Below are 27,219 nucleotides of genomic sequence, written 5' to 3' on the forward strand. Positions count from 1 at the left end.
GTATGTTGCCCACAAATGTGGGTTTGTAATGGAAATACTGGTATAAATAGTTATACTAGATAACACTGCAATAATAAATTTATGAATAATAATTAAATGATTCCATCTTGACATGCAACTTTGATAAATGAATGAATTGCTTTGACTCGATATATAAAGTTTGACATGTGTGAGCATGTTTTGAATAATAAAGAAGAATGCAGCTATCTCGATGAGGTCTTGATCACTCTTTGGAAACCTAGCATCATTCGGTATAACTAAAATGAGATCTTAATTTAAGTAAAATTAGTTGGACATTAAATATCCCATGATCCATGAAATTTAAATTGTTTTGCCTTTAACAATAGTATGTGAATAAGGAAATGCTGTTGTGTCAGAACTGAGAAAGTTTATTGATTCAATGTCTGTACAGTAATCCTTTTTAAAAAAAGACAGTTATCCAAAGAAAGGGCAGTTGTCCATCCTTAGAGGTTTTTAAGGCCCAGCTTGACAAAGCCGTGGCTTGATGATTTAGTTAGTGTTGGTCTTGCTTTGAGGAGTGGACTGGACTAGATGACCTCCTGAGGCCTCTTCCAACCCTAATATTCTATGATTCTATGATATGTCTAAATAAGTTGTATAATTTTTTAGCTTAACATAAGACTGGCCATACTGGGTCAGACAAATCATCCATCTTGCCCAGTATCTTGTCTTCCAGCGGTGGCTGATGTTAAATGCTTCAGAGGGGATGAACAGAAGATGGCAATTTATCGAGTGACCCATCCCCTGTCGTTCAGTCCCAGCTTCTAGTAGTTAGAGCAGAGATGGACAACTTGCGGCCCATCAGGGTAAGCTGATTGCGGGCCGCAAGATGTTTTGTGGACGTAGACTGTCTGCAGACATGGCCCCCCTGCAGTTCCCAGTGGTGGCAGTTCGCCGTTCCCGGCCAATGGGAGCTGCAGGAAGCAGCGGGCCGCTCGTCTGCAAAATATCTCACAACCCGCAATCAGCTTACCCTGATGGGCCACAAGTTGCCCACCACTGAGTTAGAGGTTTAGGGACACTGAGAGCATGGGGTGGTGTCCCTGAAATTGGCTAATAGCCATTAATGAACCTATCATCCATGAACTTAACTAACTCTTTTTTGAACTGTTAGTTTTGAATCTTAATTTAAAATAGAACTTGAATGTAATACGTTGACTAAAATGATGGGATGATTACATCCCATTCATTGAAATCAGTGGAGTTACATTAGTTGGACCAGTGTATTTAGATCACAAATTTATTATTAGTTGGTTAAAAATATGACGTGACCTAATTGATTTTTTTAATTTGTAATTTATCATTTAATCAAAGCAGAGGTTGAAAATAGATCAGCTACTCTGATTGTGTATGTGGTCTCATGAGTCTGATTAGAATCTAAAACCTATTTCAGTTTATTTCTGTTTGCAAATCTTTGTCTGAATACAGAGAATTAACATTCTCTAAAAGGAACTGACTGAGAAATGGCAAAATGCATTTGAGGGGTGTTCATTCAAATAGGATTAGTGAGCTATCAGCCCAGAGAGAAGTAAAACTGTTGAGTCCTATCAGGGTATCAATGGAAAGGGTAACACAGGAATTCTGGCTTCAAAGTGGCAGTTATAAGAAGCAATACAGACCAACTTCTGATGATTTCTGTTCCTTATTGGTGCTCTAACTCTTGCTGACTTGAGGCATTTAGTAAAACCTCCAGTAGGCCTTTGTCTTGGCCTAATTTGTAAATGTTGTTGTAAGGTTTTTAAAATAATCGTACTTATTTAACTCTTGCTTTCTTGGGTCTGATGATAAATCTGATCAACTAAAATATAGATTAAATTTGCAAAGAATTTTGCTTATTTCTTACAAATGAACTTACAGAAGAATTATCTATCACTGCTGACTTTCTTTTGTTGTGCTACCATCCCATTCTGGTCCAGGTTGTGGGAAGGCTAGGATTTTTCAACTTTAAGTATTAATTAAAAATGCTCCAGCATATAGTATTGCAGTATCCCAAATGGCCAGCACCCAGGCACCAGTAAAGAAATTTCTCCTTTTTTATATCCTGAACTGATCCGCAGGGGTTTATCTTCTTCCTTTGCCTTGTACACAGTTACAGAGAAACAACTCTCAGCGCTGGTTATATTTTCCATTAACTGCTGATCTGCTCCCTTTCTAGCTGTGTGACTGTGTCTGATGTTAGATACAGTAGAGAGAGAGAGAGAGATTTCAAAAATCTTCCTGAGAGGGCAGGACTACAATACATGTCTTTCTGCTTACCTGGAGTATCTATTTGATTTATGATCCAGATGAGACTGGAAACTATGTCATGGAGGACCTTGTAAGTGAACAGTACCAAATTGAACTTAAAAAACAATAACCCCTCTGTCCCCCCAAAAACAAACCCCCAAAACTCACATGGAGAACAGCTCATGATAAATGCTAGTAACCAGTTAGCAAGTATACACTGAATCCAATATCTATCGTCACATAACAGGGTGCACGCTACTAATCGCCACATCTGTCAATGTTGAATGCCATGTGTCTGGAAGCAGAGATTTGTGTATACCATAAAAGCTTCAGTAAAAGTCACTGTGCTTCACTATTACTGTAGCAAAACACACCCTCTTGTGGTGAGAAGAAGAAAGTCCAATCATAAGCCCACCAGTTTCCTCTGTTCCACACTTTCACTCGCTTTATTAATCCTTCTCCCTCAGTTGTTATTGACACTCCCTTTTTCTTCTTTGTCCTGTTTACAATGAGTCTCTCTCGCTGTCTTGCACCGTTTTAGCCTTCCTGCTTTTTCCCCTTGTTCCACTTTCTTTTCTTTTTTCGTAGTTACATCTTTTACTAGTACCTCCTATAATTTGTGAACTGAAGTGTAGTTCATGCTGCTTTTAACAACATATTGATTGTTTTTAGGCTTTTGACATTAAAGTAACTCTGCATGTTAAATTACCAGTATGCTGAAAATATAACTTGCAGATCTACTTTTGAAACTTTCTTCTGATTTATCACAGGTCGCTGAATTACAAGAGTAAAAAGCTAGGTACAGAGACAAGAATGTTGAAGAAAGATTCATTGTGCATCTCAAAACCTTCAACAAAACCTCTGCTTAGTTTATCCAAAGAGGATAAAGGGGACTAGTGAGAGTCATGTATAGACTGGATCAGGACATAGCATGCTGCTGTTTTCACCTATTTGATAACCCAGTTAGGTCTGGGATGAACACCAAAGTTTGCAATTTATCTTAGCTGTTGTACAAAGTTATACACCAGAAAAGCTGCCTCAGTAAGCCAGGCAGTCTCAGCAAAGCACTTCTAATTAGGTTTAAGTAGACCAAAACCTCCATGAACTAAAATATGTGATAAGTGACAAGCAAATAGTATTTATTGCTCCCAGTTTGTGCCAGATATACAACTTAGTACTAAGTGTGCAGAGACATTAGAAACTATGCCAGGTGCTGACAGGTGAGACTCCCTGGCACATCCCACTAATATTCTCTCTGTGTGAAGGAAAATAACAAGGTTATATGCAAACCCTCATATTTTTACGCCTGCTCATAGCGCATTCCTATTGATTCTAAATACCCATGCCCTAGACCTTTCAGATTACTGCCCTTTGTTTGAATTTTGCTCAGCTGGGCTGGGAGTAAGGAGATGAAGGGCTCTTCAAGGGAGAAACAGATACAGTCAGTGAAAGGTCAGCCTGTGAGGTGCTCTTGGAACACCATTGTGAAGAAGGGAAAAAGTTTTTAAGGAAGAGGAGACCATGGCAGGCAACAAGTTTATTAGGTTACTTAGTACTGCACAATTTCTAATGTGAATTAAGCAAAGTAAATGCTGCCAAACTGACATCCATAGTGGATATATAGAGACTATACATAAACAGAGTTTATACAGAGTTCTGGTGTCTGGAAATGACTATACTATTTCAGAAGCAGCTCTTAATTTTTCTTTTCTTTTGCTTTTTAGGTATCTTGCAATATATTTAGAACTCTCCCACCTAGTGACAGTAATGAATTTGATCCAGAAGAAGATGAACCCACCCTTGAGGCATCATGGCCACATTTACAGGTATTAAATATAATCTGAGAACAAATCTGTATCACTGCTTGATATGTGTTATGTTTCCCTACACCGTCCGTTAATCTGTGATTCAGATTTGAGTTGGTTCATAAGATGCAGAAATCATTGTTCTACCTTCTTAACACTGCTCTTTACTACAGCTGGAGTACCTATGAAGATAGAAGAGCCTTTGTAATGTTTTCAGGGCCTTTCTGATCAAGTCAGGGACTTAATTTCAGCTCAGGACTGAGAGTGGCCCACATTTTCCTGTTCTCCTTCACTGCATTAAAAAAAATTATTGTGAAGAATTGCACCTGTGCTGCATTTGTACACAGTACTTCTTAGCAGCTTCAGCAGGAGCAGTGGAATTAAACTAATGTCATCCTAGTCAGTTTTGTTCTGCTGGGCCATTAGAAAATTGCTACTATGCAGAAGAAGCATACATGAGCACTTGTTGCTAGTCGGGAGGATGGGGGAGAATAGAAATGTTAGTCTCCTTCCCTTTTCCTTCCTAACAATATATAGCCTTGCCTTCAGGAATTCAGAGCAGAGCATACTCTCTCTGCTATACATCCTCCTTTTGGGACGTATAAGAATGCCTTCAAATATCAATGCCAAATATCTTTAGCATACAGGAAAACAAACTCATTTCACAGAGGGGGTCAGAAGCTACTGGACCAGATTCAACCCTGGCAGAAATAGGTCTATTTTCTATTGCTGTCAACAGGGACTGTGTCCATTTATGCCACAGGTAAATTGGCTTCTCCTCTCTTCAGTTTAGAACAAGTCAGAGCTCGAACACCAGAGAGAGAGAGAGGAATCTGGGAGTTGCTATAAGTACAAGGGTATGATTGATCTCTACCTAGAGTAAGGAACTGGTTTGAAACTTTTATGCAGGGCCCCAACTCTGCCTATGAGAGATTTGATAAGTCACACAATATTCTCCTCCCAGAATTTAGAAACTGTCTCCTTTCTCTTTTTGTACTTAAAATCTCACAAAAATACTATCGTGTATTAAATCCCTTCGGGTGGTGAGTGCTGTACGGACACAGAACAAAAAGACAGTTCTGGCCACAAAGAGTTTACAATCTAAGTATAAGTCAAGACAACAGATGGATACAGACAGATGGCAGAGTACAAGGAAACAATGAGACAATATTGGTCAGCATGATAGGGAGGGGAGTGGCTATGGATTTTCTTAGAAAATAGATGGTTTACAGAGTAAAACTAACCTTGTTACTTGTCAGGAAGTTGATAGAAGTGCTTTCCTGTTAACCTACTGTTGAATTATATGGAGTTCTTGCACTTTTCCTTACCTCCGACCTCCCTGTTTCCTTTTAGAAGCATTTAGAAGAAATCAATCTTCTCAATAAGGCAAAGCAGCCACTATGATGTTATAGGGGAGTTTGCATGGAAAAGCTGTAGATTCCTTTAAAATTAATTTTTAGCTTGCCTTTTTCCCTCAACACCAATATTTATCCTTTCAAAAACTGGAAGGGAGCACATTTTAAAATGGTTGGTCTCCTAGGAAAGGTTTGATAGGAAGAATTGACAGCAGTCTACAACTCATCTGTCTACTGGCAGATCATAGCTGCTTTCCTAAGAGAGCTAGATAATATCTGTTGCACTTTGCTTCCTTTTGCCTTGTTACATACTATCTGAATGGGTCTGGTCAGTTGCAGTCCCTTCTGAATTGTATAGGCAGAGATGGACTTCTGTGAGAGCAAGTATCTCCAGCCCAGGGGCTAATTCTCAGCGAGTTGGAGACTCCTGATTAAATCTCATTCTACATTAGTCTGTAGTGTTTCAATCTGTAGCAGAATGTTACAGTGAACAGTTTCTAATTACTATTAAATGTTTCCATACTGTTTCACCAACCCTCTCAAAATCATAATGACTTTATTTTGTATGATTTCAGGAGTCCAGAGGACAGTGAGAATGTGCTTGCCAATTACTCCAGAAAGCTGTACAACCCAATGAACAAGCATTACAGGATGATAATGCCTGTTCTTAGTGGGAGTCGAGATGAAATTCCTCTGATTAGGGTCAAATGAGCAAGATTAACACGTATGATCATGTAATTAATTCTAGCTCTAGTAACCCCTTAATAAATTTAAAAAAAAATTCCATAAGGTCTTTCAAAACAGGCATTTTCTGTTTTAGTGCATTAGGAAAAAAAGCTGGGAAACTTTACAAATAAAAATAAAATAAAATCATAGAATAAACTGTGATTTTTGTTTCTTGCAGCTTGTGTATGAGTTTTTCATACGATTTTTGGAAAGCCAAGAATTCCAACCTAGCATTGCCAAAAAGTACATAGATCAGAAATTTGTATTACAGGTAAGCAGGCTCATTTTCTTTAAAACTGTCAGCATGCTTTTGATACTTAATATTAATGATTTTTTTATTCCTAAAACCAGTTTATTAGAAAATAGAATGTGTAACTCACCCTTCCACAATAACGGGTAAGTGGGTAACAATAAAAGAGATTCAGACTCTCAGGGGGAGGAATATCGATCCATCACAGAAGTTCAGACTAGGTGATCCACAGTGGTGCCTTCTGGTGTTGGAGTGAGACCGTCTAGCCATCATTTAATTTTGTCTCCACTTTTTTTTGTTAACTTACTTAAGAAATTTTACTTACAAGTTGTATAACTCAATTGAAGTTGTGGCAGTTTAAAAGTAAAGGTTTGGCCATACAGTGCAAAAACCTAAATAGTGTTTATAGAGTGTAAAAAAACCCTATTAAATAGAGATTGTTTATGTCTGAAATTTGACTGACTTTAAAATTGTCAAAGTACCACTTTTAAAAAAGGGAAATATTTTCTCACTCTGGCTCAAGAGCTGTTTGAGAGCTGGCAGAAAGAGCAAAAGTTCATTAAGAAAACTCTTTCCTAGAGCTGTACTGAAAACACTGAAGTTGTGGTGATCATGGTGGAAATAAATCTAAAGGCCATGTTATGTTCAAGGTCTGTTAGAAACACAGGAAGGGAAGTATCAATAATGGGGAAAAAGAACTAAATTGTCAAAGAATGGAAGTTTTATCTTCATGATGTGGTTGCCACCAGCGTGACTCAACTGGGGAGGCCATCAGTCCTGCCGATGGTAGCCAGTCTGGAGTTCTGCACCCAGTTCCCTGTCTTCCTCGTGTGCAGGCTGGTTTCCCTGTGTGTACTGCTGCATAGCTGGCAGCAGCTATAGCTGGTGCCTCTCTACTGAGGAACTAGCTTTCTTCCACACCTCAGCAAAGCTCTGTATAAATGGCAAGGCAAAGAAAACTCTGTCCCAGAAAAAGGAAAGGAAGAAGACCTGAAAGTACCCTCCTTTGCCTCTTCCCTATAACTTTCTGCAGTGGGTCCATTTTGTCTTTCGTGCTTCTGTCCCCCACCATGGACTTGTGTGGAACCTCTGAATATGACTAGAAAGAGAACCTCTAGGAGGACCGAGACTTAAATAGGGGTCATGCTAGAAGTGATAGGAGATACTTTGCCTTTCCGACACATCTTCATGAATGAGTCTTTTCATCCATGATCAACAGCCTACGAAGATTCTCCGAAAAAGCTTCCCAGGAGAGCCATTCTTTCCCCTAACCCCCTCCATAGTCTCTTTCACCCCAGGGCCAAAAACCACATCATTCTTCCTTTTCCCTCCTTCCTCTCAGGTAGGAGAGTCTCCTGGAGAGAATGGGGAATAATTGCTGCTGTGATGAAGTTCCATCCCCGTTCCTTAGCAAACCCTAAGAAGGTCACTCTGAAAGACTCGGGGGTGGGGTGTGTGTATTTTAAATCCCATATCTCTTTAGAAATTCTCAAAAGCAGAGGTGAGGCTCTGCTTTCTTCCCTCCAAAGTAGTGCCTCAGAGTTGATTCTGCCTTTCTGGATAATGATGAAGGAAATGTGGTGAATCTCTCTTGATTTTTATGCACATCCTGCCAAAGAACCACCTTAGAATCTATATTCTTCACGCAGACTTCCATATCTTCTGATTTCTCACCCAAAGGTAGATTCAGCAGTGGCTTCCTAACTTAAGCTAATAGACCTGCCTAAGGAGGCCAGTATCTCTCTTCATGGTTGATTGAACAGCAAGGTGAAAGAGACAATAAACAATTATTTGAGTTGGAGGCGACTCTGGTCACTACTGCAACCTATGGCTCATCTTCCTAGAGTGGCCATTCAGTGCCTTGTGGAGATCCAAGAAGAGAAAATTACTTGCTTCAAGGCTTTCTTTAGGGGATATTTGGTATGAGACTATTGTTCACAGGCTTTCCTTCTACACTTCTTTTCCCTTCAGACCTAGCCGGATGATTGTGGAGAGAATCCTGGTGCCCTACTCTCCATTCTAGAGAAACAGTGCTTCTGTACTCTTGTTATATGTTTCTACCCTTACCCAGCATCCTAGGTATGCTTATCCCTCATGCTTCTTCCTCAGGACACTCACCCTTGTCATCCTTTCGTAATGTTGCACTAGGGTGTGAATGTGATCTAAAGAAGGGTTTCGACATCTGGTCATCCATAATGGCATACCAAATGAAAGAGTGGTAACTATTAGGAGAGGGAGTTTTAAAACAAGGAATGGTACATATTTAAGTATGTATGAGACAGTATATCACAATGCCTGTTGAGAATCAGATTATTCTTGCCGTGTGGTTAGGTGATAGACTTCTTAAAAATAACGGTGTAACTTTTTTAGATAGAATGAGTATTAATTCAAATGAATGTTTTGTCTAAATCACAAGTTAGGCCTCAATTTGTAAAAAGTAAATTTTACATTTAAAATTAAGTGACTGGCCTATTAAAGCCATATTGCACTTGCAATCGTATATTTAAGGTCAGTTTGGTTTTAGAATTATAACTTTATAAGGATTTGTCAGGTTACTGTAAGACATTTATACGAGATAGCAACTGAAACTTTTATAAAATTCAACCTGTTCAATGAATATTGTTCCATGGTAACTTTAAACTGTGACATTCTTTTACTTATGTTTTCATTGTTGAATTTGTTTTTAAAATTTGAGAAACTTTAATGAAGTTATTCCTAGTGAGGAATGGCTTTAATTTCAAAATGAGAAAAATACCAGTCACTTTTGTTATGTATTTATGAGCCTAGAGCTATGTCACTGGATGTTTAGAGTTTAATGTTTCATTTCGAAAGATGGCTTACATCTATTCTGAAATGTAAGGCAGAGGTTGCTAAGAGACATAACAATTAAGTATCTCCATACCCATATTTTCTGCTCTAGGTGTCTATTTAGTAATTTGTACTTCACATTTCTAGTTATAATTAGTATAAAGGTATCTCAATAATCATGCAAATTATGGAAATCGTTCAACCTGTCCTTAAAAATAACCCTTTGTTATTTTGTTAAAACCTGAAGACAAATTGGATAACATATATCAGAACATGTCTTTTTTACTATGTTTTGAGCCCCGTAATTGAAATTGATACTGACAAGCCTAAACTATGTTTCTCAAGAGGATCTATGCAATGAAACTGAAAATCTAAACATTTTGCCTGTACAACCAATTCACAGTCAGAGTTAAAATCCGATTGTATCTGCAACATTTCCAGCTATTTTCTACCTTTGGTGAAATTCTGAATTTTTTTGAAGGGTAAGACAGTTATTTATGTATGTGTAATTTGGTGGGGTGGTTTGTTTTGTTTTGCTTTTTGTTTTAGGGCAGAACTAATTCAACATAGTGATTTTGTTTACTACCTCTCTCGGGCAGCTGACAAAACTCATAGTTTCCCTCATGAAATTGTGATTGCATATCCCTCACTGCAGGGGATACTGTATTAATCATCACAAGCTACGGAACTATCCAAAGCAGTAAAACAGTTAGGAAGCTCACATGCATCTGTCACATACGTGAATGTTCTAAACCACAAGTCTTGAACATGTACCTATCTTCACTCTCTTTTATACGCTGAATTGCACAAGGAGAGTGCTGTGATTTTTGTTGAAAAGAAAATGTGCAGTTTGTGGATGCAGAATAAATAGTGAAACAAGTGCCACAGAGATAAGAGAAGTTACAATAAAACAGCCTAAGTCTATAAAGGTGTTCAGTACTATAGTGGCAATGATGCGACAAGCATCAGGAGACAGAATTTTTGCATGTGCCACTCTAAGACTGAGGAACAAACTTCCAAAAACTAAAGACCATCACAGACCTCACCATCTTTCATTCTAACTGCAAGATGCACTCCTTCTCTTTTGTAAACACAGAGCAAAAAACTCTGCCAAAACATAGTACTACTCTGCACGTACAGTTTTCCCCTTGAGGAAAGGATGAGACAGAGAATGAACCTCATGTGACAGTTGTTAGTTACTTTTTATAATGCGCTAGTGGAAGGCACTCAGATATTACAGTGATGATGGCAGTACAAGAACCTACATAGCATAGAATAGAATGAAATCCGTGCGAGTACAAGAGTATGGGGTCATGGGGAATCTGCAAGATTGAACACACATCACTAAGGTTATTGAAAAAATTATTATTTTACTACTTATATCAGTCCACGTTTCCAGCTCGATGTGACTATGAAAGTCCTGGGGGGGGGCGTCAGGGAACAAGGTGGGGTTGGAAGGGGTAGGTGTCTGGGGGGGGAGGGGGCTGCCAGGGGACAAGAAGCAAGGAGGGGCGGATAGGGGGCGGGGGCACAGCCTGGCACAGCCTCCCTTAACCGGCCCTCCAAACAATTTCCGAAACCTGATGTGGCCCTCAGGCCAAAAAGTTTGCCCGCCCCTGCCCTAAAATCATATGTTAATTAATATTCACTGAACAGCTGAAAAGGATCTATTTAAACTGTGATTTGCCTTTTTTTTTTTTAAGACAACTTTTGAAAGTGTCTGCAATTTCTTGTGGCTGACTAAAGTCAGGAGCCCAATTATACAGTTTCTTAAACTATTTTTAGATTACTGTTTTCTATAGTGTAAATATTACATTTTATTAGATTTTTCCCTCTACTAACTATACATTGTCTGTAACACTTCTATATCTGCACATATTTATTATTATTGTAGTTATTGTTATTCAGACCAAAGGTGGTGATGTGACATTTTAGACACAATTAAGAAAAACAAGGTTCCAGCAAAAAGGAGCATACCATAGGTGCACTTGAAAAAAAAAAAATCTGATTTGTGAGAGATCGCTAGTTTTATTGGTATTCCCCATGTTAAGCACTGGGATTATCTCTCAAAACGATATAATGTAAAATCAAAGAAACTTTTTAAGTGCGACCACTGAAATCAACATAAGATAAAATGTACATACACAACCGTAAACATCTGTGGGTGGTGGGAATAATGCATGTAGGAGAGATGATGGCAGCAATAGGGAAAAGGAAACTCTTCCTTAGAGGATAATATTTAAAGCCCCTGACCAGACATCAGTAAAACTGTTTGTTTAAAAGTTTTAAAATGGAATTAAAAATAGAAAAAACAACTTGAGAGAGTTGGTACTGTTCATAAACCACAAGTGGGCTCAAAAGTCATGCATTACATATATGTACAGTGTATGTCTGTGTCAGTTCAGGCCCTTAAAGATTTTGGGCATTAAATTGACATGACTGTGTTAATGAATTGGTATTCATATTTTGCAACTAAACTCTTTTTTTTACCATCTCTGGAATGTCACCAGTCCAAGTCCTCTGCTTAACAAGAAAGAATCGGAATAATTGATAAATGCTTTCATATATTTAATGGCTTAACTGTGGCAACTTGAGTTATAGAAGCTCCACAATACATTTTCTACAGAGTGCATTGACTGGTATTCACACAGTTGACTGAATACCTCATGTCTATGTTGACTCCTTTCAAGTTTGAATGAAGGCAACAAATTTTTGTGGCAGTTGTGTGCGCTCACACATATGCAATCTAGCTCATCATATGTAAACTGCATACATTTTTTAAAATAAAGGCAATTCACCATTTCTTATTAGTCATCTGATTCTTAAATTATGTCTTCTTTTACAACAGCTTTTGGAGCTATTTGACAGTGAAGACCCCCGAGAACGAGACTACCTAAAAACAGTCTTACACAGAATTTATGGCAAGTTTCTTGGTCTTAGAGCATTTATCCGAAAACAGATTAACAATATTTTTCTACGGTAAGTTTTGGGGGGAAATGGTTGTTGGGTTATAAATGTTTTATGAAACTATTTATTAATTTTTTTAAACTTTATTTGATAGGTTTGTTTATGAAACTGAACACTTCAATGGTGTAGCTGAACTGCTGGAAATATTAGGAAGGTAAATGAACCTTTATATAATAAGCCATCTCTGACAGCTATGCTGAAAATTTCAGGGGTCAATGAAAAATATAAGCCTAAGCTCTGATCCTGAAAACAGACTTGTGCACATGCTTAACTTTAAGCACAGATTAAGCCTTGGCATACGTCTTTGCAAAGAAGATTTAATTGTGTGCACATTACAAAGTACAATTTTTTCTTACATTGTTCCTTGTGCACTTCATTGTGACTTGTACATTGCAAATTTTGCTTTAAACAGTTATTAGTGTGTTTGGTTTCAGTGTGTTGCTAAGCAGTCTAATTGTAGTTAGTTCCACAGTCAGTTACCAAAGAGCACCTTAAACTCATTAATTTACCAACCAAATAGGCAAGGTCATATGTATTAGGCAACAAGACTATATGACTGATCACATAGTTATTCTCATGTCAGAGTGTAACTACTATATAGCAATGACTAGAATGAACTGTACCTTGAACACTGGCTAGTGCAAAGGTTCAGCACATATTAGGATAATACCTACTGTCTGTCTTCTTGTGTAATTACTTTGATAAAAACTACTTGTTCAGACCACAAGTAAATGTTCTGTGATGTTGCTAATCAATGTTTCTTTTCTTATTTCTAGTATTATCAATGGTTTTGCTTTACCTCTTAAAGCAGAGCATAAACAGTTTCTGGTGAAGGTGCTGATTCCTTTACATACTGTCAGGAGTTTATCACTCTTCCATGCACAGGTAGAAATTATAAAAAACATTTTCTGCTTTGTTAAAACAGAACAGTATACTTGATTGCTTTGGAAATCTTTTGCTTAGCTAAAAAAATCTTCTGAATGAAAACAAACAAAAAAAAAACAGAAAACTTTTGTCATGTGGAATAAAAATGAAACAGATAAGTATTTAGTAGACTTAATGCATTTTGTAGAATAAATCTGGTGGAATTTATATATAGATATAATTTTTGTATACCTGTAAGATATTGTCAAGCACCGAAACTCTGTAGGCTTTCCTCCAGACACCCAATCTTTTTGTCCTTCTAATGAGGCTATCTTCCCCACTCATCCAGAACCTGATCCTGTAGTCAGAGGTCTCAGTTGTTTTTGTCTCTTGCACTGTCACCTGTCTGTTCATTCTATCTTGGTAATTCTTTACACACTCACCCTCTCTGCACTTTGGCTCTAAATTGATCCTAATTTCTGTACTCTGGCCTTGCTTTCTTAGTCTTTTATGCCAATTTTTGGCTGTGTTGGCTCATCTCATGTAAGTCGTCATGATGCTGATGCTGCCAAAAGTGTGAAAGAAACACATTCGCAGAACACTGAGCCTTTCAAAATGTTACTTACATGAGTACATTTGGAATCCATAAAGTTCAAACAGTTTCAAAATGTACTTGGACATATTTTTTCTTCACTTTTCGTTTGTTTGTTTGTTCTTTGCTGTTAACTGCAGCTTGGATGCAGTTGCAAATTCCCCAGACTCACAGTTTAAAGTAGGATTTACAATTTAGAATAAGATGCATACTGAACTGTTTTGATTCTCTGTTCTTTTTAATACTGAACATGTCTTTTGAGTTCTCAGTAAAAATGTCATAATTTCATGTGAATATATTTTTTCCCCTTCACAGCTGGCATATTGTATAGTACAGTTTCTGGAGAAAGATCCTTCACTCACAGAGCCAGTAAATATTTCTTTGGTATTTTTTTATATCTTAAACATCCAGTTTTCCCAGCTGTGAAGTTGTAAAATGTAATATAAAATTTACTTTCTCATTTGTAATTCAGGTCATTAGAGGTTTAATGAAATTCTGGCCGAAAACCTGCAGTCAGAAAGAGGTAAGTTCTATGTTGCTGTTAAGATTTAAGTAAAGGAGTTTGATAGTTCTACAGATAAACATTAAAGATATTTTTCTCCCAGGAACATCCAGAGAGTTTCAGGTAAATAATACAGACAAATCTTAAATGCTGTTGTGGATTTTGGCATCTGTTTAGCTTATCTGGGTGATTATCTGTGTTCAGACTGACCTGTGTTGGACATAATTTTGACAGTAAAGAGAGGTGTCAAGCTGATGACAGTCATCATCTCTGTTGGCAAGTTAAGCATTATAATGTAGTATGCCAATATAAGTGTTCTTTCACAAGGGAGTGACTCTTCATGTAAAGAGAGCAAAAATGAATGTTGTGGAATTATGTGGAAAAATTCTATTACAAATTGCAGCAGTTTGTGTCAAGCCTACATTTTCAGAGTTGGGATAGAGGTATTTTAGCTTCTAACATAGATTGGCAATTAGTTGCATGATTACCTGATTTTGCAGATCTGAGTTTACACACTGATATTTATGGGCACAACAAGAGCATCTTTGTTTGAAAATTGGTCCCAAAACACAAGCAATTAAAGATGGATCCTTTAATTATAAGGGTTAAATCCTGGCCCATTGAAGTTAATGAGAGTTTTGCCATTGTGTTCACTGGGACCAGGAATTCACCCCAGGTACACAGTGTCATCTGTAAATTCCTTAGGGCAAAGACCACGCATTATAATCTGTAAATAAAACACTAACACACACACCCCCAGTGTAAACCAGGGCTTAAGAGTGCAAAATTTTGAAAACTTGTTCTCTAATTTTGCACCTGCTGTTAATTGTGGGGTCAAATCCTGAAATTTAGATATCTTAACTATCTGACTTAGTCAGTAAATAAAGTGGATGACTACATTCAGCTGTTTGTGCCTATAGAATTAGAGGATGGGTTGAGACCTATCTGAAAACTTAGCTGATAAATTGCAAATACAAGAGTTGAGGAGTTCTGAATTTAACAATTACTTGTGTCTAGGTCATGTTCCTTGGGGAGCTGGAGGAGATCTTGGATGTGATTGAACCTTCACAATTTGTCAAAATTCAGGAACCTTTATTTAAACAAATTGCCAAGTGCGTCTCTAGTCCTCACTTTCAGGTCAGTAATACAAGTATATTTTTTAAAAACAGGAATATAGTTTCTAAGATCTTGTGAATATACAAAACAGATACCTAAATGCTGAGTTTGCATTGTACTGATTAGAACATATTTACTATTTGTATATCCGTGGACGGGTTTGTTTCAGTAGCAGTCCCCACACTCAGGGAAGGTTGAAATAGAAAAAAGATGAGACTCCAAGGGTGAGATCTTAGAGTCCATTCACAAAACTTGCATCTCATGGTAAAGGAGGGCTAAGGTGGGTTGGGGGAAAGGGCATGTTAGAGGCAGGGTGACAGAATGCAGTGCTTCAGTGATTCTAAGCAGTGCTCCTTACCTGTTGGGGTAGGCATGGAGGCTGCTGCAACTCAGACTGCCCCTTGGGGCAGCCTGAATTATCCCAGCAGCTGCTCCAGCCTAGAATCAAGAGGGTGCTGTCGTGGCTTAAAGCCACCTTAGCCCAACACCCCTCTTGCCCTGGGCTTCGATCCTGCCAAGTGTTGAGCTCCTCTTGTGAGATACTCCATACATTTGGCTCTCTTTGATTTCTCTGGGAGACAAGGATTTGAAGCAAGCCGCTGCAGGTACTCCGCATTTACCCTGGGTTCAGGTCATATGACCATAAAAGTGATCCAAATAGATTTTAGTTCATACGTAACCTTTCACCATGTAAGAAATTACAATGAAATCAAACACTGAATACTTATACATTAATTTTAACATTAATCATATTTTAAATTTATTTTATATTTACTTTAAAGACCACCTTATATTAATGCAAGTTATGCCCTGGATAAAATAGAGACTTCATTTAGAAAGTAATGATAACCCATTGATTGTTATTTGTTTTGGGGCATGTTTTCTGTAAAATATAAGAAATTTGTAGATAACTGAATTTCTGCTAATGGGTTTTATTCTTCCCTCCCCATCAAAGGTGGCAGAAAGGGCGCTGTATTACTGGAATAATGAATACATCATGAGTTTGATAGAAGAGAACTCCAATGTTATACTTCCCATCATGTTTTCCAGTCTTTATAGGATTTCCAAAGAACACTGGAATCCGTGAGTTTTGGCATTATCTTTCGTCTGTCCAGTTGCTGAAACCTATATATTCAACCCTGGAAATTCCAGACAAAGAAAACATGAAATCGCACCAAATTCAGCCTTGATGTAAACAGATGCTGCTCTATAAAGCCAATGGGATTTAAACCAGAGCTGAATTTGGCTCAGAATATTGTTAAATTATCTGAGACATGCACAAAATCTGAACTCTGTAGGATAAAAGCAGTGCAGATTGTTTCATTTCCAAAATATGATTGGGCAGCTAATGTAATAATTTTTTAACCTTTGTATTTATTTTTTCATCATAAATTTTTCATCATAAATATAAAAACAATAGAAATAAAATATTGCATAATTACCAAGAGGAACGGTCAGGCACCAAACGTTTCTAATGCTCTGTCAATAATTTCTGTAAACTGGTTTACAGGATAAGTTTGACTGTAAATTGGCCTGGAACATACTCCTTGATCTTAATACAGCTCTGCAGATACGTAATATTATTTTGATTGGTGTCATATAATCAGTGGCAGCAGCATTTTTCTAAACATTCGCAGGTGCACACACATTGCAGCATGTTCTCAGGTTAGATTATTTTTATAAATGTATTCAAAGACAATGGCAGCTATTAAGTCAGTATTAATCAACAGTTAGCTCACAGCGAGATCCAAGTTATTTGCTAGTACAGAGAAAACGTACATTCTCAAACTCCACTGCTGCTGTACACTATTAAAAAAAGACATTTTTGTCTTGACACAATCAAGATGATGTACATGTCCTATTTATCTGGGTGTTTTTTTTGTTTTTTTAAAGTAGTCTAGGGCAGTGGTTTTTAAAGTTCGGGTTGCGAACCAGTGCTGGGTTGTGGAATGCAAGGCACTGGGTCGCCTTGCTCAGCACCCAGGGACCCTGGTGGCCGGCCAGTAAGAACTAGTAGTCCCTACCTGTTCTGACGCCGGGCTGTGCCCTGCAAGCACCCAGCAGCAGGTCCAGCCAATGGGGGGGGGGGGGGGAGGAGGCAGTGCTTGTGGGTGAGAGCTGCATGGCGCTGCTTGCGCACCTCCACCCAGGAGTCAGACCTGCTGCTTGCCACTTCCGGGGAGCAGTGCGGTCTGTGGCGCCAGGACAGGCGGGAAGCCTGTCTCTGCATCCCAGCTGCACTGCTGACCAGGAGCTGCTGGATGTAAGCCCATGCCCCAGCCCTGAGCCCCCTCCAAACCCGGAGCCTCCTCATCCCCAGCCCCACCCCAGAGCCCACACCCCCAGCCCAGAGCCCTGACCCCCTTCCTCACCCGAACCCCCTGCCCCAGCCCAGAGTCCCCTCCCATACCCCAAATCCCTCATCCCCAGCTCTGTTGGGTCACGGGCATCAACAATTTTCTTCAACTGAGTCACCAGAAAAAAAGTTTGAAAACCATTGGTCTAGAGAAACATTTAATTATATGTACAGTTATAATTAGATGTCTTCCATTTACTACCTGGGTCACAGAACATGTCTGGGGGTTGGTGGATAGCATTTAGTAATCACATCACAAAATTTAATGCTGAGATCATTTTTCGCATGCACGCTGCTCTCTTTATTCAGGCCCGTACTTTAAAAATTTGTGATAAAATGAAGGTTTATTTCTTAGAATTATCAAGTCTTCCTCAAAGATTTTTTTTCTTTTTCCAATGGACTTGTTTTCTTTTTACATGTACTAAAGTGAAACATACAAATCCAAGGGAATCTTTCATGTTTCTCATACTTGGGTTCTTTACTTTGAGATATTCATACTCTATTCAAAGGCATCTATTGACCCTTTTTTCTGTGCATCATTCACATCTGATGTTTAGATTTTAATTACTTCTGCTAGAATTACAATTTTGACCATTGGATTACATTCAGAATTGCTGCATTGCTTGGTGAAGTATCTGCAGTTGTATGTGCTAGCTGTCTGTTGTTACCTGTAATAGGTGGGGATTTGTTTTCTCCATTTAAATGATAAAAAGTGATGAGAGCCTGATTCTCACTTCACATAAGTATGTTAATTAGAAGTAACTTCACTGAAGTCAAAGAAGTTACATCACTCTAACTAGTGGGAGATTAGAATCAGGTTCAGCAATTCCAATAAGAAAAGTTCAGGAAAGTGTGTAAATTATTTTTTGTTCTTATTCAATTTCAACTGAAACTAACAGATTCCTTATCTTTTTTATTTTTCACAGGGCTATTGTGGCTTTAGTCTACAATGTATTGAAGGCGTTTATGGAAATGAACAGCACCATGTTTGACGAGCTGACAGCCACTTACAAGTCAGATCGTCAGCGGTAACTTTTTAAAGCTTTTTTGTCAGCTGTGCATAAAGCCTGCGTTTAATTTTTTCCTCACATTTTGCTGTGATTGCATAATTTCACACATAATTGGTTGCAATGCCTCATTTTTTTCTGCATGCTCATTAGCCTTCTCCTTGCAAGATGCCAGATATCATGTATAGGTGGTTGTTTTCTCCCCTATGAAATACAGTACCCGTTGCATAGCTTGTGGATCTGCATTCCTCACAGAACTCCCTTTGGCACCACATTCCAAAAGACTTAAATGTATCAAGATTTTCAGTAATAAAAGAAGAACAAGGGTTTAAAGATATCACTTGGCTTAAAGGCTTCAAAAAGGGTGGAGGTGGGACATGAGGAATTTCCTCAACACATGACTCACGATAAGACCCATCCTACTTCTCCTGCATGTGGTCTTAAGCCTAAGTGGCACCTTTCAGCCCTTTCAGTTTTTCCTTTTTCACAGATCTTGATATAGCCGAGTCCTTTAGAGTGCAGGATCCAGTAGATGCACCATTCATACAATCATTAGTTGCACCCTAGTAAAATGTTTTTTGTCTATTTTCCTTAATCTTCATTCTCCAATTATAGTGCATCATCTTTTGTCTAAAATTTCAGCTTATCCAAAGCAGCAGGTGAAAAAAATGAGGAAACTTCGGGAACTCCGGGCAGTTTGCGACTTCGTTTAAGTCGTGCCTTTTGTGTGACTCGGGGTTCCCACAAGCAAAGCGAAGGGTACTGTATGTCATCAAACCTTGTTAGGTTAGTATAGCCTCTGAAGTCTTTTGGAGGCCATGATACTGTTGAATTATGTGACCAGGTTCATAGTTCACCTTCCTTTTGATTTGATTTGATTTGCTTTTATATATAATAAAATACAATGTCTTATACATTTAAAAATCTGTAATTGATGGGTTAGATGATGTACTGGATTAATGACTACACTAACATCTTATTTCTGGAGTCCTGGGTTTAAACCTGAGCCAAGTAGTAGTGACTTGATGGTTTTTGTTCAGGCCTTGGTAGACAAGTTCAGTCTGTCAGATTAGCTGACATAATCGCTGTACAGTTTGTAGTGTGGGCAACACAGAATCCTAGGACTAGGGTCTGATCCAGGAAGGTTCTGAGACGCCTCAGCTACTACTGAAATTGGTGGATGCCGGAGGGACTTTGTATCTCATGAGGCATTCAGAGTTTCACAGGATCAGACCCTGCCATAGCATGTATGTTGCAGGTAATGACTGTATGGAAGAGCTTGGTTACATGACCTCTACTGTAGCTAGGGCTGGTGTTGGTCTTTTAAATACATTTATTATTATTTTAAAATATATATTGGAATGTAAAAAATGGGATAACTTAACTTCAAATATTAAACCATGTGTAATATTAACAATTAATCACAATTTGCTGAGATAAAGACTTCTTAGGGTTCTGTGGGCAAACATGGGCAAGTTTTCGAACATCTTTCCATAAGAGATTGGATTTTCATTTACTAAGTGCTGGTGCAAAATTCATTAGTATTTGTAAGGAGTGTTGTAGTTAGAGATGGTAAATAGTTGTAAGGACTTGATAATGGGAACCCTCAGAATGAAATTCTGGTGTAAGAACACGCATTTCAAAGGGGACAGGTGAATTGTAGTCCAGTCCAGTTGACTTCAGTGGGATTACTCACAGGATCAGGGCCTAGGAATAGAAATAAGTTATAATAGATTTATGCTGGGTTCCCCAATAGATTAAAGTTTACAAAATAAGAGTGATGTATAGCCAAGTTATTTACAATTTGTTAGGGCTAAAGTTTTCAGTGTCAATGAATAATAGTTCAAACATAGGTGAACTAATGAGGTAACCTACTGAAATATTTTAGAAAGAAAGGATACATGACACAGCAATTAGATAATGTAATGATAAATTTCTGGTAAGTGTATTCACCATTTCTTTTATTTAATTTTGAATATTTTTCAGCAGCTGTGTGTAATGAAAGTAGAAATTATGAATGAAAACAGATGTTTGTTTCTAACCAGAATGGTGTTAATAGATATTATGGCCAAATGACCGCATTTTGACTAAACGTATGCAGCCTAGGTGATGTGAATTTCCCAGGTAGCAAGTTGTACCAGAATAAAGCTTCTAAATCAATGGAATATTTTGAGAAACTCTGCAGTGTGAGAAATTGGGAATCTACATATCTGTACCCTAGATGTCCATGATGTTCATGTTCCCATTGGACCTGATCCTGCAAGGTGACTTAAGCAGAAATTGAAAGCTCTCCCCAACTTGTAGCATCAAGACCATACATACTCCAGGTGTTGTAGTTGTTATCAGAACACAATGACTTAATTTTATACGTATTTCAAAGCAGTTATAACATTATGTCCCCACATTATAGCATAAGGACCATATTAACTCCAAATAACGAGTGACAGAGAGAGAGAACTCAGAGAATAATCAAATTAAGAAAGTTCTAGTTTAGTTTTTTAATTTTTATTGGGTTTCCCCTGACACCTCTTCCACTCAGTTCCCTAAGAACTCAGTTGGACTACAGTCTTGTCACTCTGATTCCTTTATCTAATTTGGCTGCGCAATCTATTGGTAAAGCAAACATTGTCCAGATTATTTTGTAGGGATTCTGTAGGAATAAAAACAAATGCATTGAATGAGGGTTAGATCTTGCAACTGGATTCACACTAGCTGCACTGGGATGGAGCACTTTTGAAGTGAATCTGGCCTTGTTTGAGAGAATAGGCTAGGTTTAATATTAATGAAAACAAGAGAGACCCTAATACGCTTCTTTAAACAAATAAATAAACTTGAAATTGTGAAATAGAACTTGGCCCAAAAAGTATGTATTAATCTCAAATGTAATGTATTTGATCCATAAAATATTTTAATATAATTCTAATATGGACTAGCTGTTTTTGCTCTATAGTAAAATTAATTTCAGTAAAGATTTTTAAACTTTTTTTTATTATATCCCATCTTTTGTTTCTCTCAGTTTTGTTCAGCATTTTTGATGTAGATAAACTAAAAGTTGGAGTAAAAAATGTGTACTGAAAATAAATATACATTAGGGAAAAATGCAAGTGCATTAGAAAAATTACTGCTCATAGCTTATATCAAATAAGTACTGTTGGATAGGTACTTTTAAAGCTTCTTTGCTGTTAACACTTTATTTTATTCTATCTGCTAGTGAGAAGAAGAAAGAGAAGGAACGTGAAGAACTGTGGAAAAAACTGGAGGATTTGGAGTTAAAGAGAGGTCTTAGACGTGATGGAATAATTCCAACTTAACAAAAGAAACAAAGCTGCATTATTAACCTGTGGAGTCACACATTTATGTAGTAGAAGATGGAGCAACAGTTTTCTGTATTGTGCAACTTTACAGTAGATTTCACATTTGTTTCATTATTACAACAGCACTGTATATAACTGTCTCGAAGTAAAGGAAAAAATAAGGACTTTTATCCAAAGTTTGGACAGCAGATGGACTTCTCAGAACTTTGCAACATAATCATTGTTTTGACCCTTCTTTAAAACCAGTCTTCAAAGATCTGTTGATGAAAATTGCTATGTCAAAATTCCATTGTCAGGACCTGTTCCTTATTTATCATTAGCAGAGAGTATGATACAACTTTCAAATGTGAACAATCTTAAATTTAGCTTGCCTTTCTGCTAAACTGTTAAATGTATTTATAGTAAAAGAGAAAAAAGATTGTCATTTCCTTTTGAGTTTGTGTAACATCCTCCTTCTCTGGATAACTTTACTGTAATTTGACATTTTTTTCCCTTTTGCACATCTTCATAAGTTGAATGTCCATGCAGATCAGGGCCATGAAAAATATAGGTCCCTAAGGTTTTGTTTACTGGTGTGAGTATCTTTCTGGTACCAGGCTAGCATTGGTACTCCTTCAATTTAAGCATTAGGAGTAAAAATAAAGAGGTGATAAACATAGTAGGGAAGGAAATTTCAGATTAATGCGTCAATTTATTGTGAATCCACAGTCTTGAATCCTTTGAAAATGGGCAATAGTAACATCGTGAACTTCAGTACCTAACCAGTATTAGTTACATGTCATTGGACACACATACCAGAGCTGTTTTGGTAATACTAATGGCTAAATGATTAGAATATATATACATTTTATTGGACCATTTTGAAATTATAACGACAAACGCTAAACAGTACAAGCATGAAATTGATCTCCAGTGGTCCTGGGTCTAATTGGGAACAGAGCTGAGCAAACAGTTTGGACTGTTTGGAGTTGTTGCCTTACTTTTTAATATGTATTTATAAAGTATTCCAGCAAAAGAGGATGTAGCCTCTAAAAACATACTATAGTGTTTTTGTGACTGTAGTACTATTACTCATCACAGCGCCAGCCCTATGGTTTTAGCTGGAAAGGATTCTGGATAATATACTTCTGCTTTCTGAAGTGGATGCTCATTCCTAACTACTGTATTTGTTACCAAAAGTGGTTCTACAAATGCTACTGAAAAAAAATTCTGGAAATCCTAATGTCCTGAGTATTAATAATAAAGTTTAAAATGCTTTTATATCAAAGGTGCATTGTGACCAAATTGTTTAAAAGAAAAACAAGAGGGCTGTATTATAAGTATGCATTATTGGCTATCTGCTTTATATTTAAAAGTGGAATCTTACATCTTTGATCGGTAAAATGCTGATAAGACTTATGTACAGTATATATTTAGCTAATGCAGTTGCATTATTTTATACCGAAAGGGATGTGTTTCAGGATTTTTCTCCAGGATGCTTTTGAATTGTTATAGACATATGACAACAGTGAGTTGATAATCCTAAACCATCAATCCAGCAGTCTTTATGGTATAAAACTGACTTGGTGTTCATGAGTCTTTGTGTTAGTTGCAAACATGAACTTATGACCTGTTACCATTGATAGAAATACAGTATAAATACGAGCTTGTATATTTTTTTTCCTACCATTCAAATATACAGTAGAATTTGAGGTTTTCTTGTTTCCAGGTACAAAACAAAACAAAAAGGTGGGAGGGGAGCAGGAATCCAATCCCAGGTTACTGACTGTTTCAGGATTATCAGGTCACCGTTTGTACACATGGGTCTGCACATTGGATGTTGTAAATGCAACAACTTTGTAAAAACTTGACACTGTTAATTCTGGAAAAATAACAGAAGTAAACTAGTCATATGCAACACAAAACATCACAACATGGTTTAATGGGATTAATATAAGCCTCTTATAAGAACACTGACTGGGACACAATGTAAATTTGGCAGATACTGTCATAAGTGAAACATTTTTATTTTAAAAGTGCTGAAACAAAGGTGCAAGCTCAAAAACTGAAGATTAAATAAATTTATAACAAATTGTCCCTTAACCCTTTGGTTTTTGACAGCCTTTTTGTTTCTACTACAAGTTGGGGTTATATTTAGTAGTGTGACTGTGTCTGCAATTTACATGCTGTATGAGAGGGTGCATTTAAACTCATGCCTGGCTAGACTGTGTTAAATGGTCAACAATTGAACTATTGTGGTGGGAAGAAATCTTGGTGTTTCCATTTTTTTTTCTGCCTGGTGGAATGAAAAGAAACAATGTGGCATTAGAAAAAGACACCTTGTCCTGTACTTAGAATTTAGGTGAGTGTTGACCATTCTTGGATGTTCTTGGTTTCAGCATGACCTACTGGAATTGGTGATACAAAACTGATGAGAACCTAGCTGGTTGCAATATTTTTTTTACCTCTAATGGGGGATACTGGGGAGTATCTAAAGTGATTTTCACTTCCATGATAGACTGTTTCTTTAAATTGAATGAGGTAATGTGATGTGAGTCATGTGACTCTAACAAGGTGAGGTTACTCTGAGGTTGTCCTTTGTGATGTACTTAAAGAAGCGCTTGCCATAGTAGTACCACAGAATCCACACAATCCACTGTTGGCTGCAACCCAAAGGCAATATACTGCTCCTGTCCCACTAGAGTCAATGGGAGGTTTATGCAAAGATAAAGGCAGCATATGGACTTACGTCAGTTGTGATCAGTGCATCTATTCATTTGTGATTTTGTTTGCTTCGTGGTTTTGAGAAACTACTTTTTCTTGTTGTAGACTGCTAACGTTACAGTTGATGGGAGCTCACTCATGTCTTGTACCATATTGGTTACAGGGGAAAGGATTGAATGTTGTCAGGTAAAAGTAATGAACGACATTTTCAAAACTAGAGCATTGCATCAGGTTATGGGGAGGTAGCAGTTGTAAAAGTTCCTCTTGCGTGAGCATGCATTGCTTTCTTCACCTTGCAAGCTTCCCTTATTGTTTTCTTTTCATTGCTACTGAGTGGTTTTTGTCTCTCTTCCAAACCTTTGAATGCTTTAAATAAAAGTACTCTAATGACATTGGAGTATTTGCAAGCAGGGTTACAGTAAATTAATCTTGGTTTTGTTAGCATAAATAAAAGGATTTAATTTATTTTTACCTCCTTCTATATATGGAACAATCCAGGATGCAGAGCCAAGAACTGTTTGAGCTAGAATTGAAGCAGCTGTACTTATATTGTACATGTGTAAGTATAGCCTCAGGCTCTCTTACGCTATGGAAAAAGAAAATATATTATAAGCTTTAAAAGCTTTTTTTATTGTTTTCTGGGAGAGTTGGAGAACTGGATAGCTATTTCCTCCCCCGGTGCACCTCATTTTCCTTTCAGTTGAGAGCACAGAACTGTCTTAGAAGGCAGAGCTGCCCTTTTTTCAATACTGAGAGTTGCCCTGTGGCAAAATGAGGGTGATAAACAGGCATGATAAAAGAATGTTTTTATTTGCACATTAATTTTTATTTTTGTATCTTGGCTCATCAGCTTTCCAAAATAGCTGTGTAATGAGCACAAACTAGTTTTTCTAGTAGGTATTGGCAGTGAGTTTTTTTATATTCCCCAGTATTTTCCTTTCAGAGTCTGTATACAAGGATTGTGTATCCTTGAAGCAAAATTCAGCTAATTTTGATTTAGAAGAAGGTTTTATCCAAGTGCTGCTTACTATCCGCAGAAGCAGCAGCATCTGTTTAAGAGAAACAGACATTCTATTATGACCTCTCTGAATACAGGGTTTTTTTATTTTTTTTTTGGATTACTTACTGTAAATATGTTTCAGAGTAACAGCCGTGTTAGTCTGTATTCGCAAAAAGAAAAGGAGTACTTGTGGCACCTTAGAGACTAACCAATTTATTTGAGCATGAGCTTTCGTGAGCTACAGCTCACTTCATCGGATGCATACCGTGGAAACTGCAGCAGACTTTATATACACACAGAGAATATGAAACAATACCTCCTCCCACCCCACTGTCCTGCTGGTAATAGCTTATCTAAAGTGATCACTTTAGTAGCTCACGAAAGCTCATGCTCAAATAAATTGGTTAGTTTCTAAGGTGCCACAAGTACTCCTTTTCTTTTTGTAAATATGTTATAATCATAACCTCATGTATTGATGAGGAGTTTTCAAATATAAATAATTCCAATACATTTATTGTCCTTGTCCTATTTTTGATTGTAGTTTAAAGAATGACCTGCTCATGCTTTTTGTTTAAAAATTAGCATTAGAGTCATAGATTTCTTGATATTTTAGTATTTCATTGTTTAAGCAGGAGAGGGCAGCAAAAGTTCATTTCCCACTCCCCTCTTCCCCCCCCCCCCCCCCAAGATTGCCATGGTCCGTTACTGTTTTTAAATCTAGATGCAGTTAAACTATTGGGTTGGTGGGGAAATAAAACATTTTTTATATATGAAAAGTTGCTTATGGAAATATATAGACTGGTCTAACCAGACTGTGAAAATGTCTTCTATGCTACAGCAAGGTAATAATAAAAAGAAAAATCTTCCACCTCTGGGTAAAGTGAAGCAGGTCTTAAAGACTTGGATTCAAAATGTCATTCTTTGGACATCGTTTACTTAAAAGTGGTATTAAAGAAACAAACTCAAACTCAATGGTGCTCCCAGATATAAATGTGTATCCTTTCTCTTTTGCACATGTGCAAGAGGCTCTGTACTGTGGGTGCATCTAATAAAAAAGCAATGAAGTGTTTTCCAGGCGCATGGTTTTTTTCACCCTGTCTGTACTTCACATCCCTTTTCAGCAATGGTTTTCCAGCCATCGGATATCATTTCTCGTACATGTCAAACATTAAAGTATCTCAGTGGTGGAAAGATGTTGAGTTAGTGAGTCAGGAATGTTAAGGCTCTGTGAGAATTTCCATTTTAAGCTCCCAGTTTTCTTTCGGAGTATGGTGATTGGTCCTCTTAAATTGCAATAACGTCTGAGTCTGAAGGAGACCTTAAAAGCATGGATATGGGAGCATAAGCATTGGCTCTGTGGCATGCTTCCACTAACCCCTGTCAACCTTGAGGTCTGCAGGTGTGGAAAGGGCAAGACTGGTTGGTCTTCATGATACCATTCTGCCCTTTCAGTCTCTGATCTAGTCTGCACTGTCCTATTCAGTTGTCCCAGCCAGAATCTGCAGTTCTTCACACACATAGACCAGGAAGATGAGGATGAATCCAGGCAGAGGCCAATGGGTGGATCTTGTTAGTGTGTGGCTACTGCAGGAGCTGTGCGACCATGG

At 37.6% G+C, this 27,219-nt stretch overlaps 1 protein-coding gene across 5 annotated transcripts in view; it reads left to right on the forward strand.

The window, feature by feature from the left end:
- The window catches only part of PPP2R5E (protein phosphatase 2 regulatory subunit B'epsilon), a 103,606-nt gene extending 76,925 nt beyond the window's left edge, over window positions 1-26,681 (forward strand). For 2 of the 5 annotated variants that reach the window (XM_048854490.2, XM_048854486.2), the window contains exons 4-15: window positions 3,972-4,073; window positions 6,312-6,404; window positions 12,040-12,170; window positions 12,253-12,312; window positions 12,935-13,043; window positions 13,930-13,983; window positions 14,087-14,137; window positions 15,134-15,253; window positions 16,188-16,315; window positions 18,515-18,616; window positions 19,238-19,381; window positions 21,807-26,681. In XM_048854490.2, coding sequence (XP_048710447.1) covers window positions 3,972-4,073; window positions 6,312-6,404; window positions 12,040-12,170; window positions 12,253-12,312; window positions 12,935-13,043; window positions 13,930-13,983; window positions 14,087-14,137; window positions 15,134-15,253; window positions 16,188-16,315; window positions 18,515-18,616; window positions 19,238-19,381; window positions 21,807-21,906 — 1,194 coding nt within the window. In that variant the 3' untranslated portion in view covers window positions 21,907-26,681. The remainder of the gene's footprint in view (window positions 1-3,971; window positions 4,074-6,311; window positions 6,405-12,039; window positions 12,171-12,252; window positions 12,313-12,934; window positions 13,044-13,929; window positions 13,984-14,086; window positions 14,138-15,133; window positions 15,254-16,187; window positions 16,316-18,514; window positions 18,617-19,237; window positions 19,382-21,806) is intronic. The other 3 variants (XM_048854491.2, XM_048854492.2, XM_048854488.2) reach the window with 3 other exon arrangements.
- Window positions 26,682-27,219: the final 538 nt, after the last annotated feature.

The sequence above is a fragment of the Caretta caretta genome, chromosome 6, assembly GCF_965140235.1.
Source record: "Caretta caretta isolate rCarCar2 chromosome 6, rCarCar1.hap1, whole genome shotgun sequence".
Lineage (NCBI taxonomy): Eukaryota > Metazoa > Chordata > Testudines > Cheloniidae > Caretta > Caretta caretta.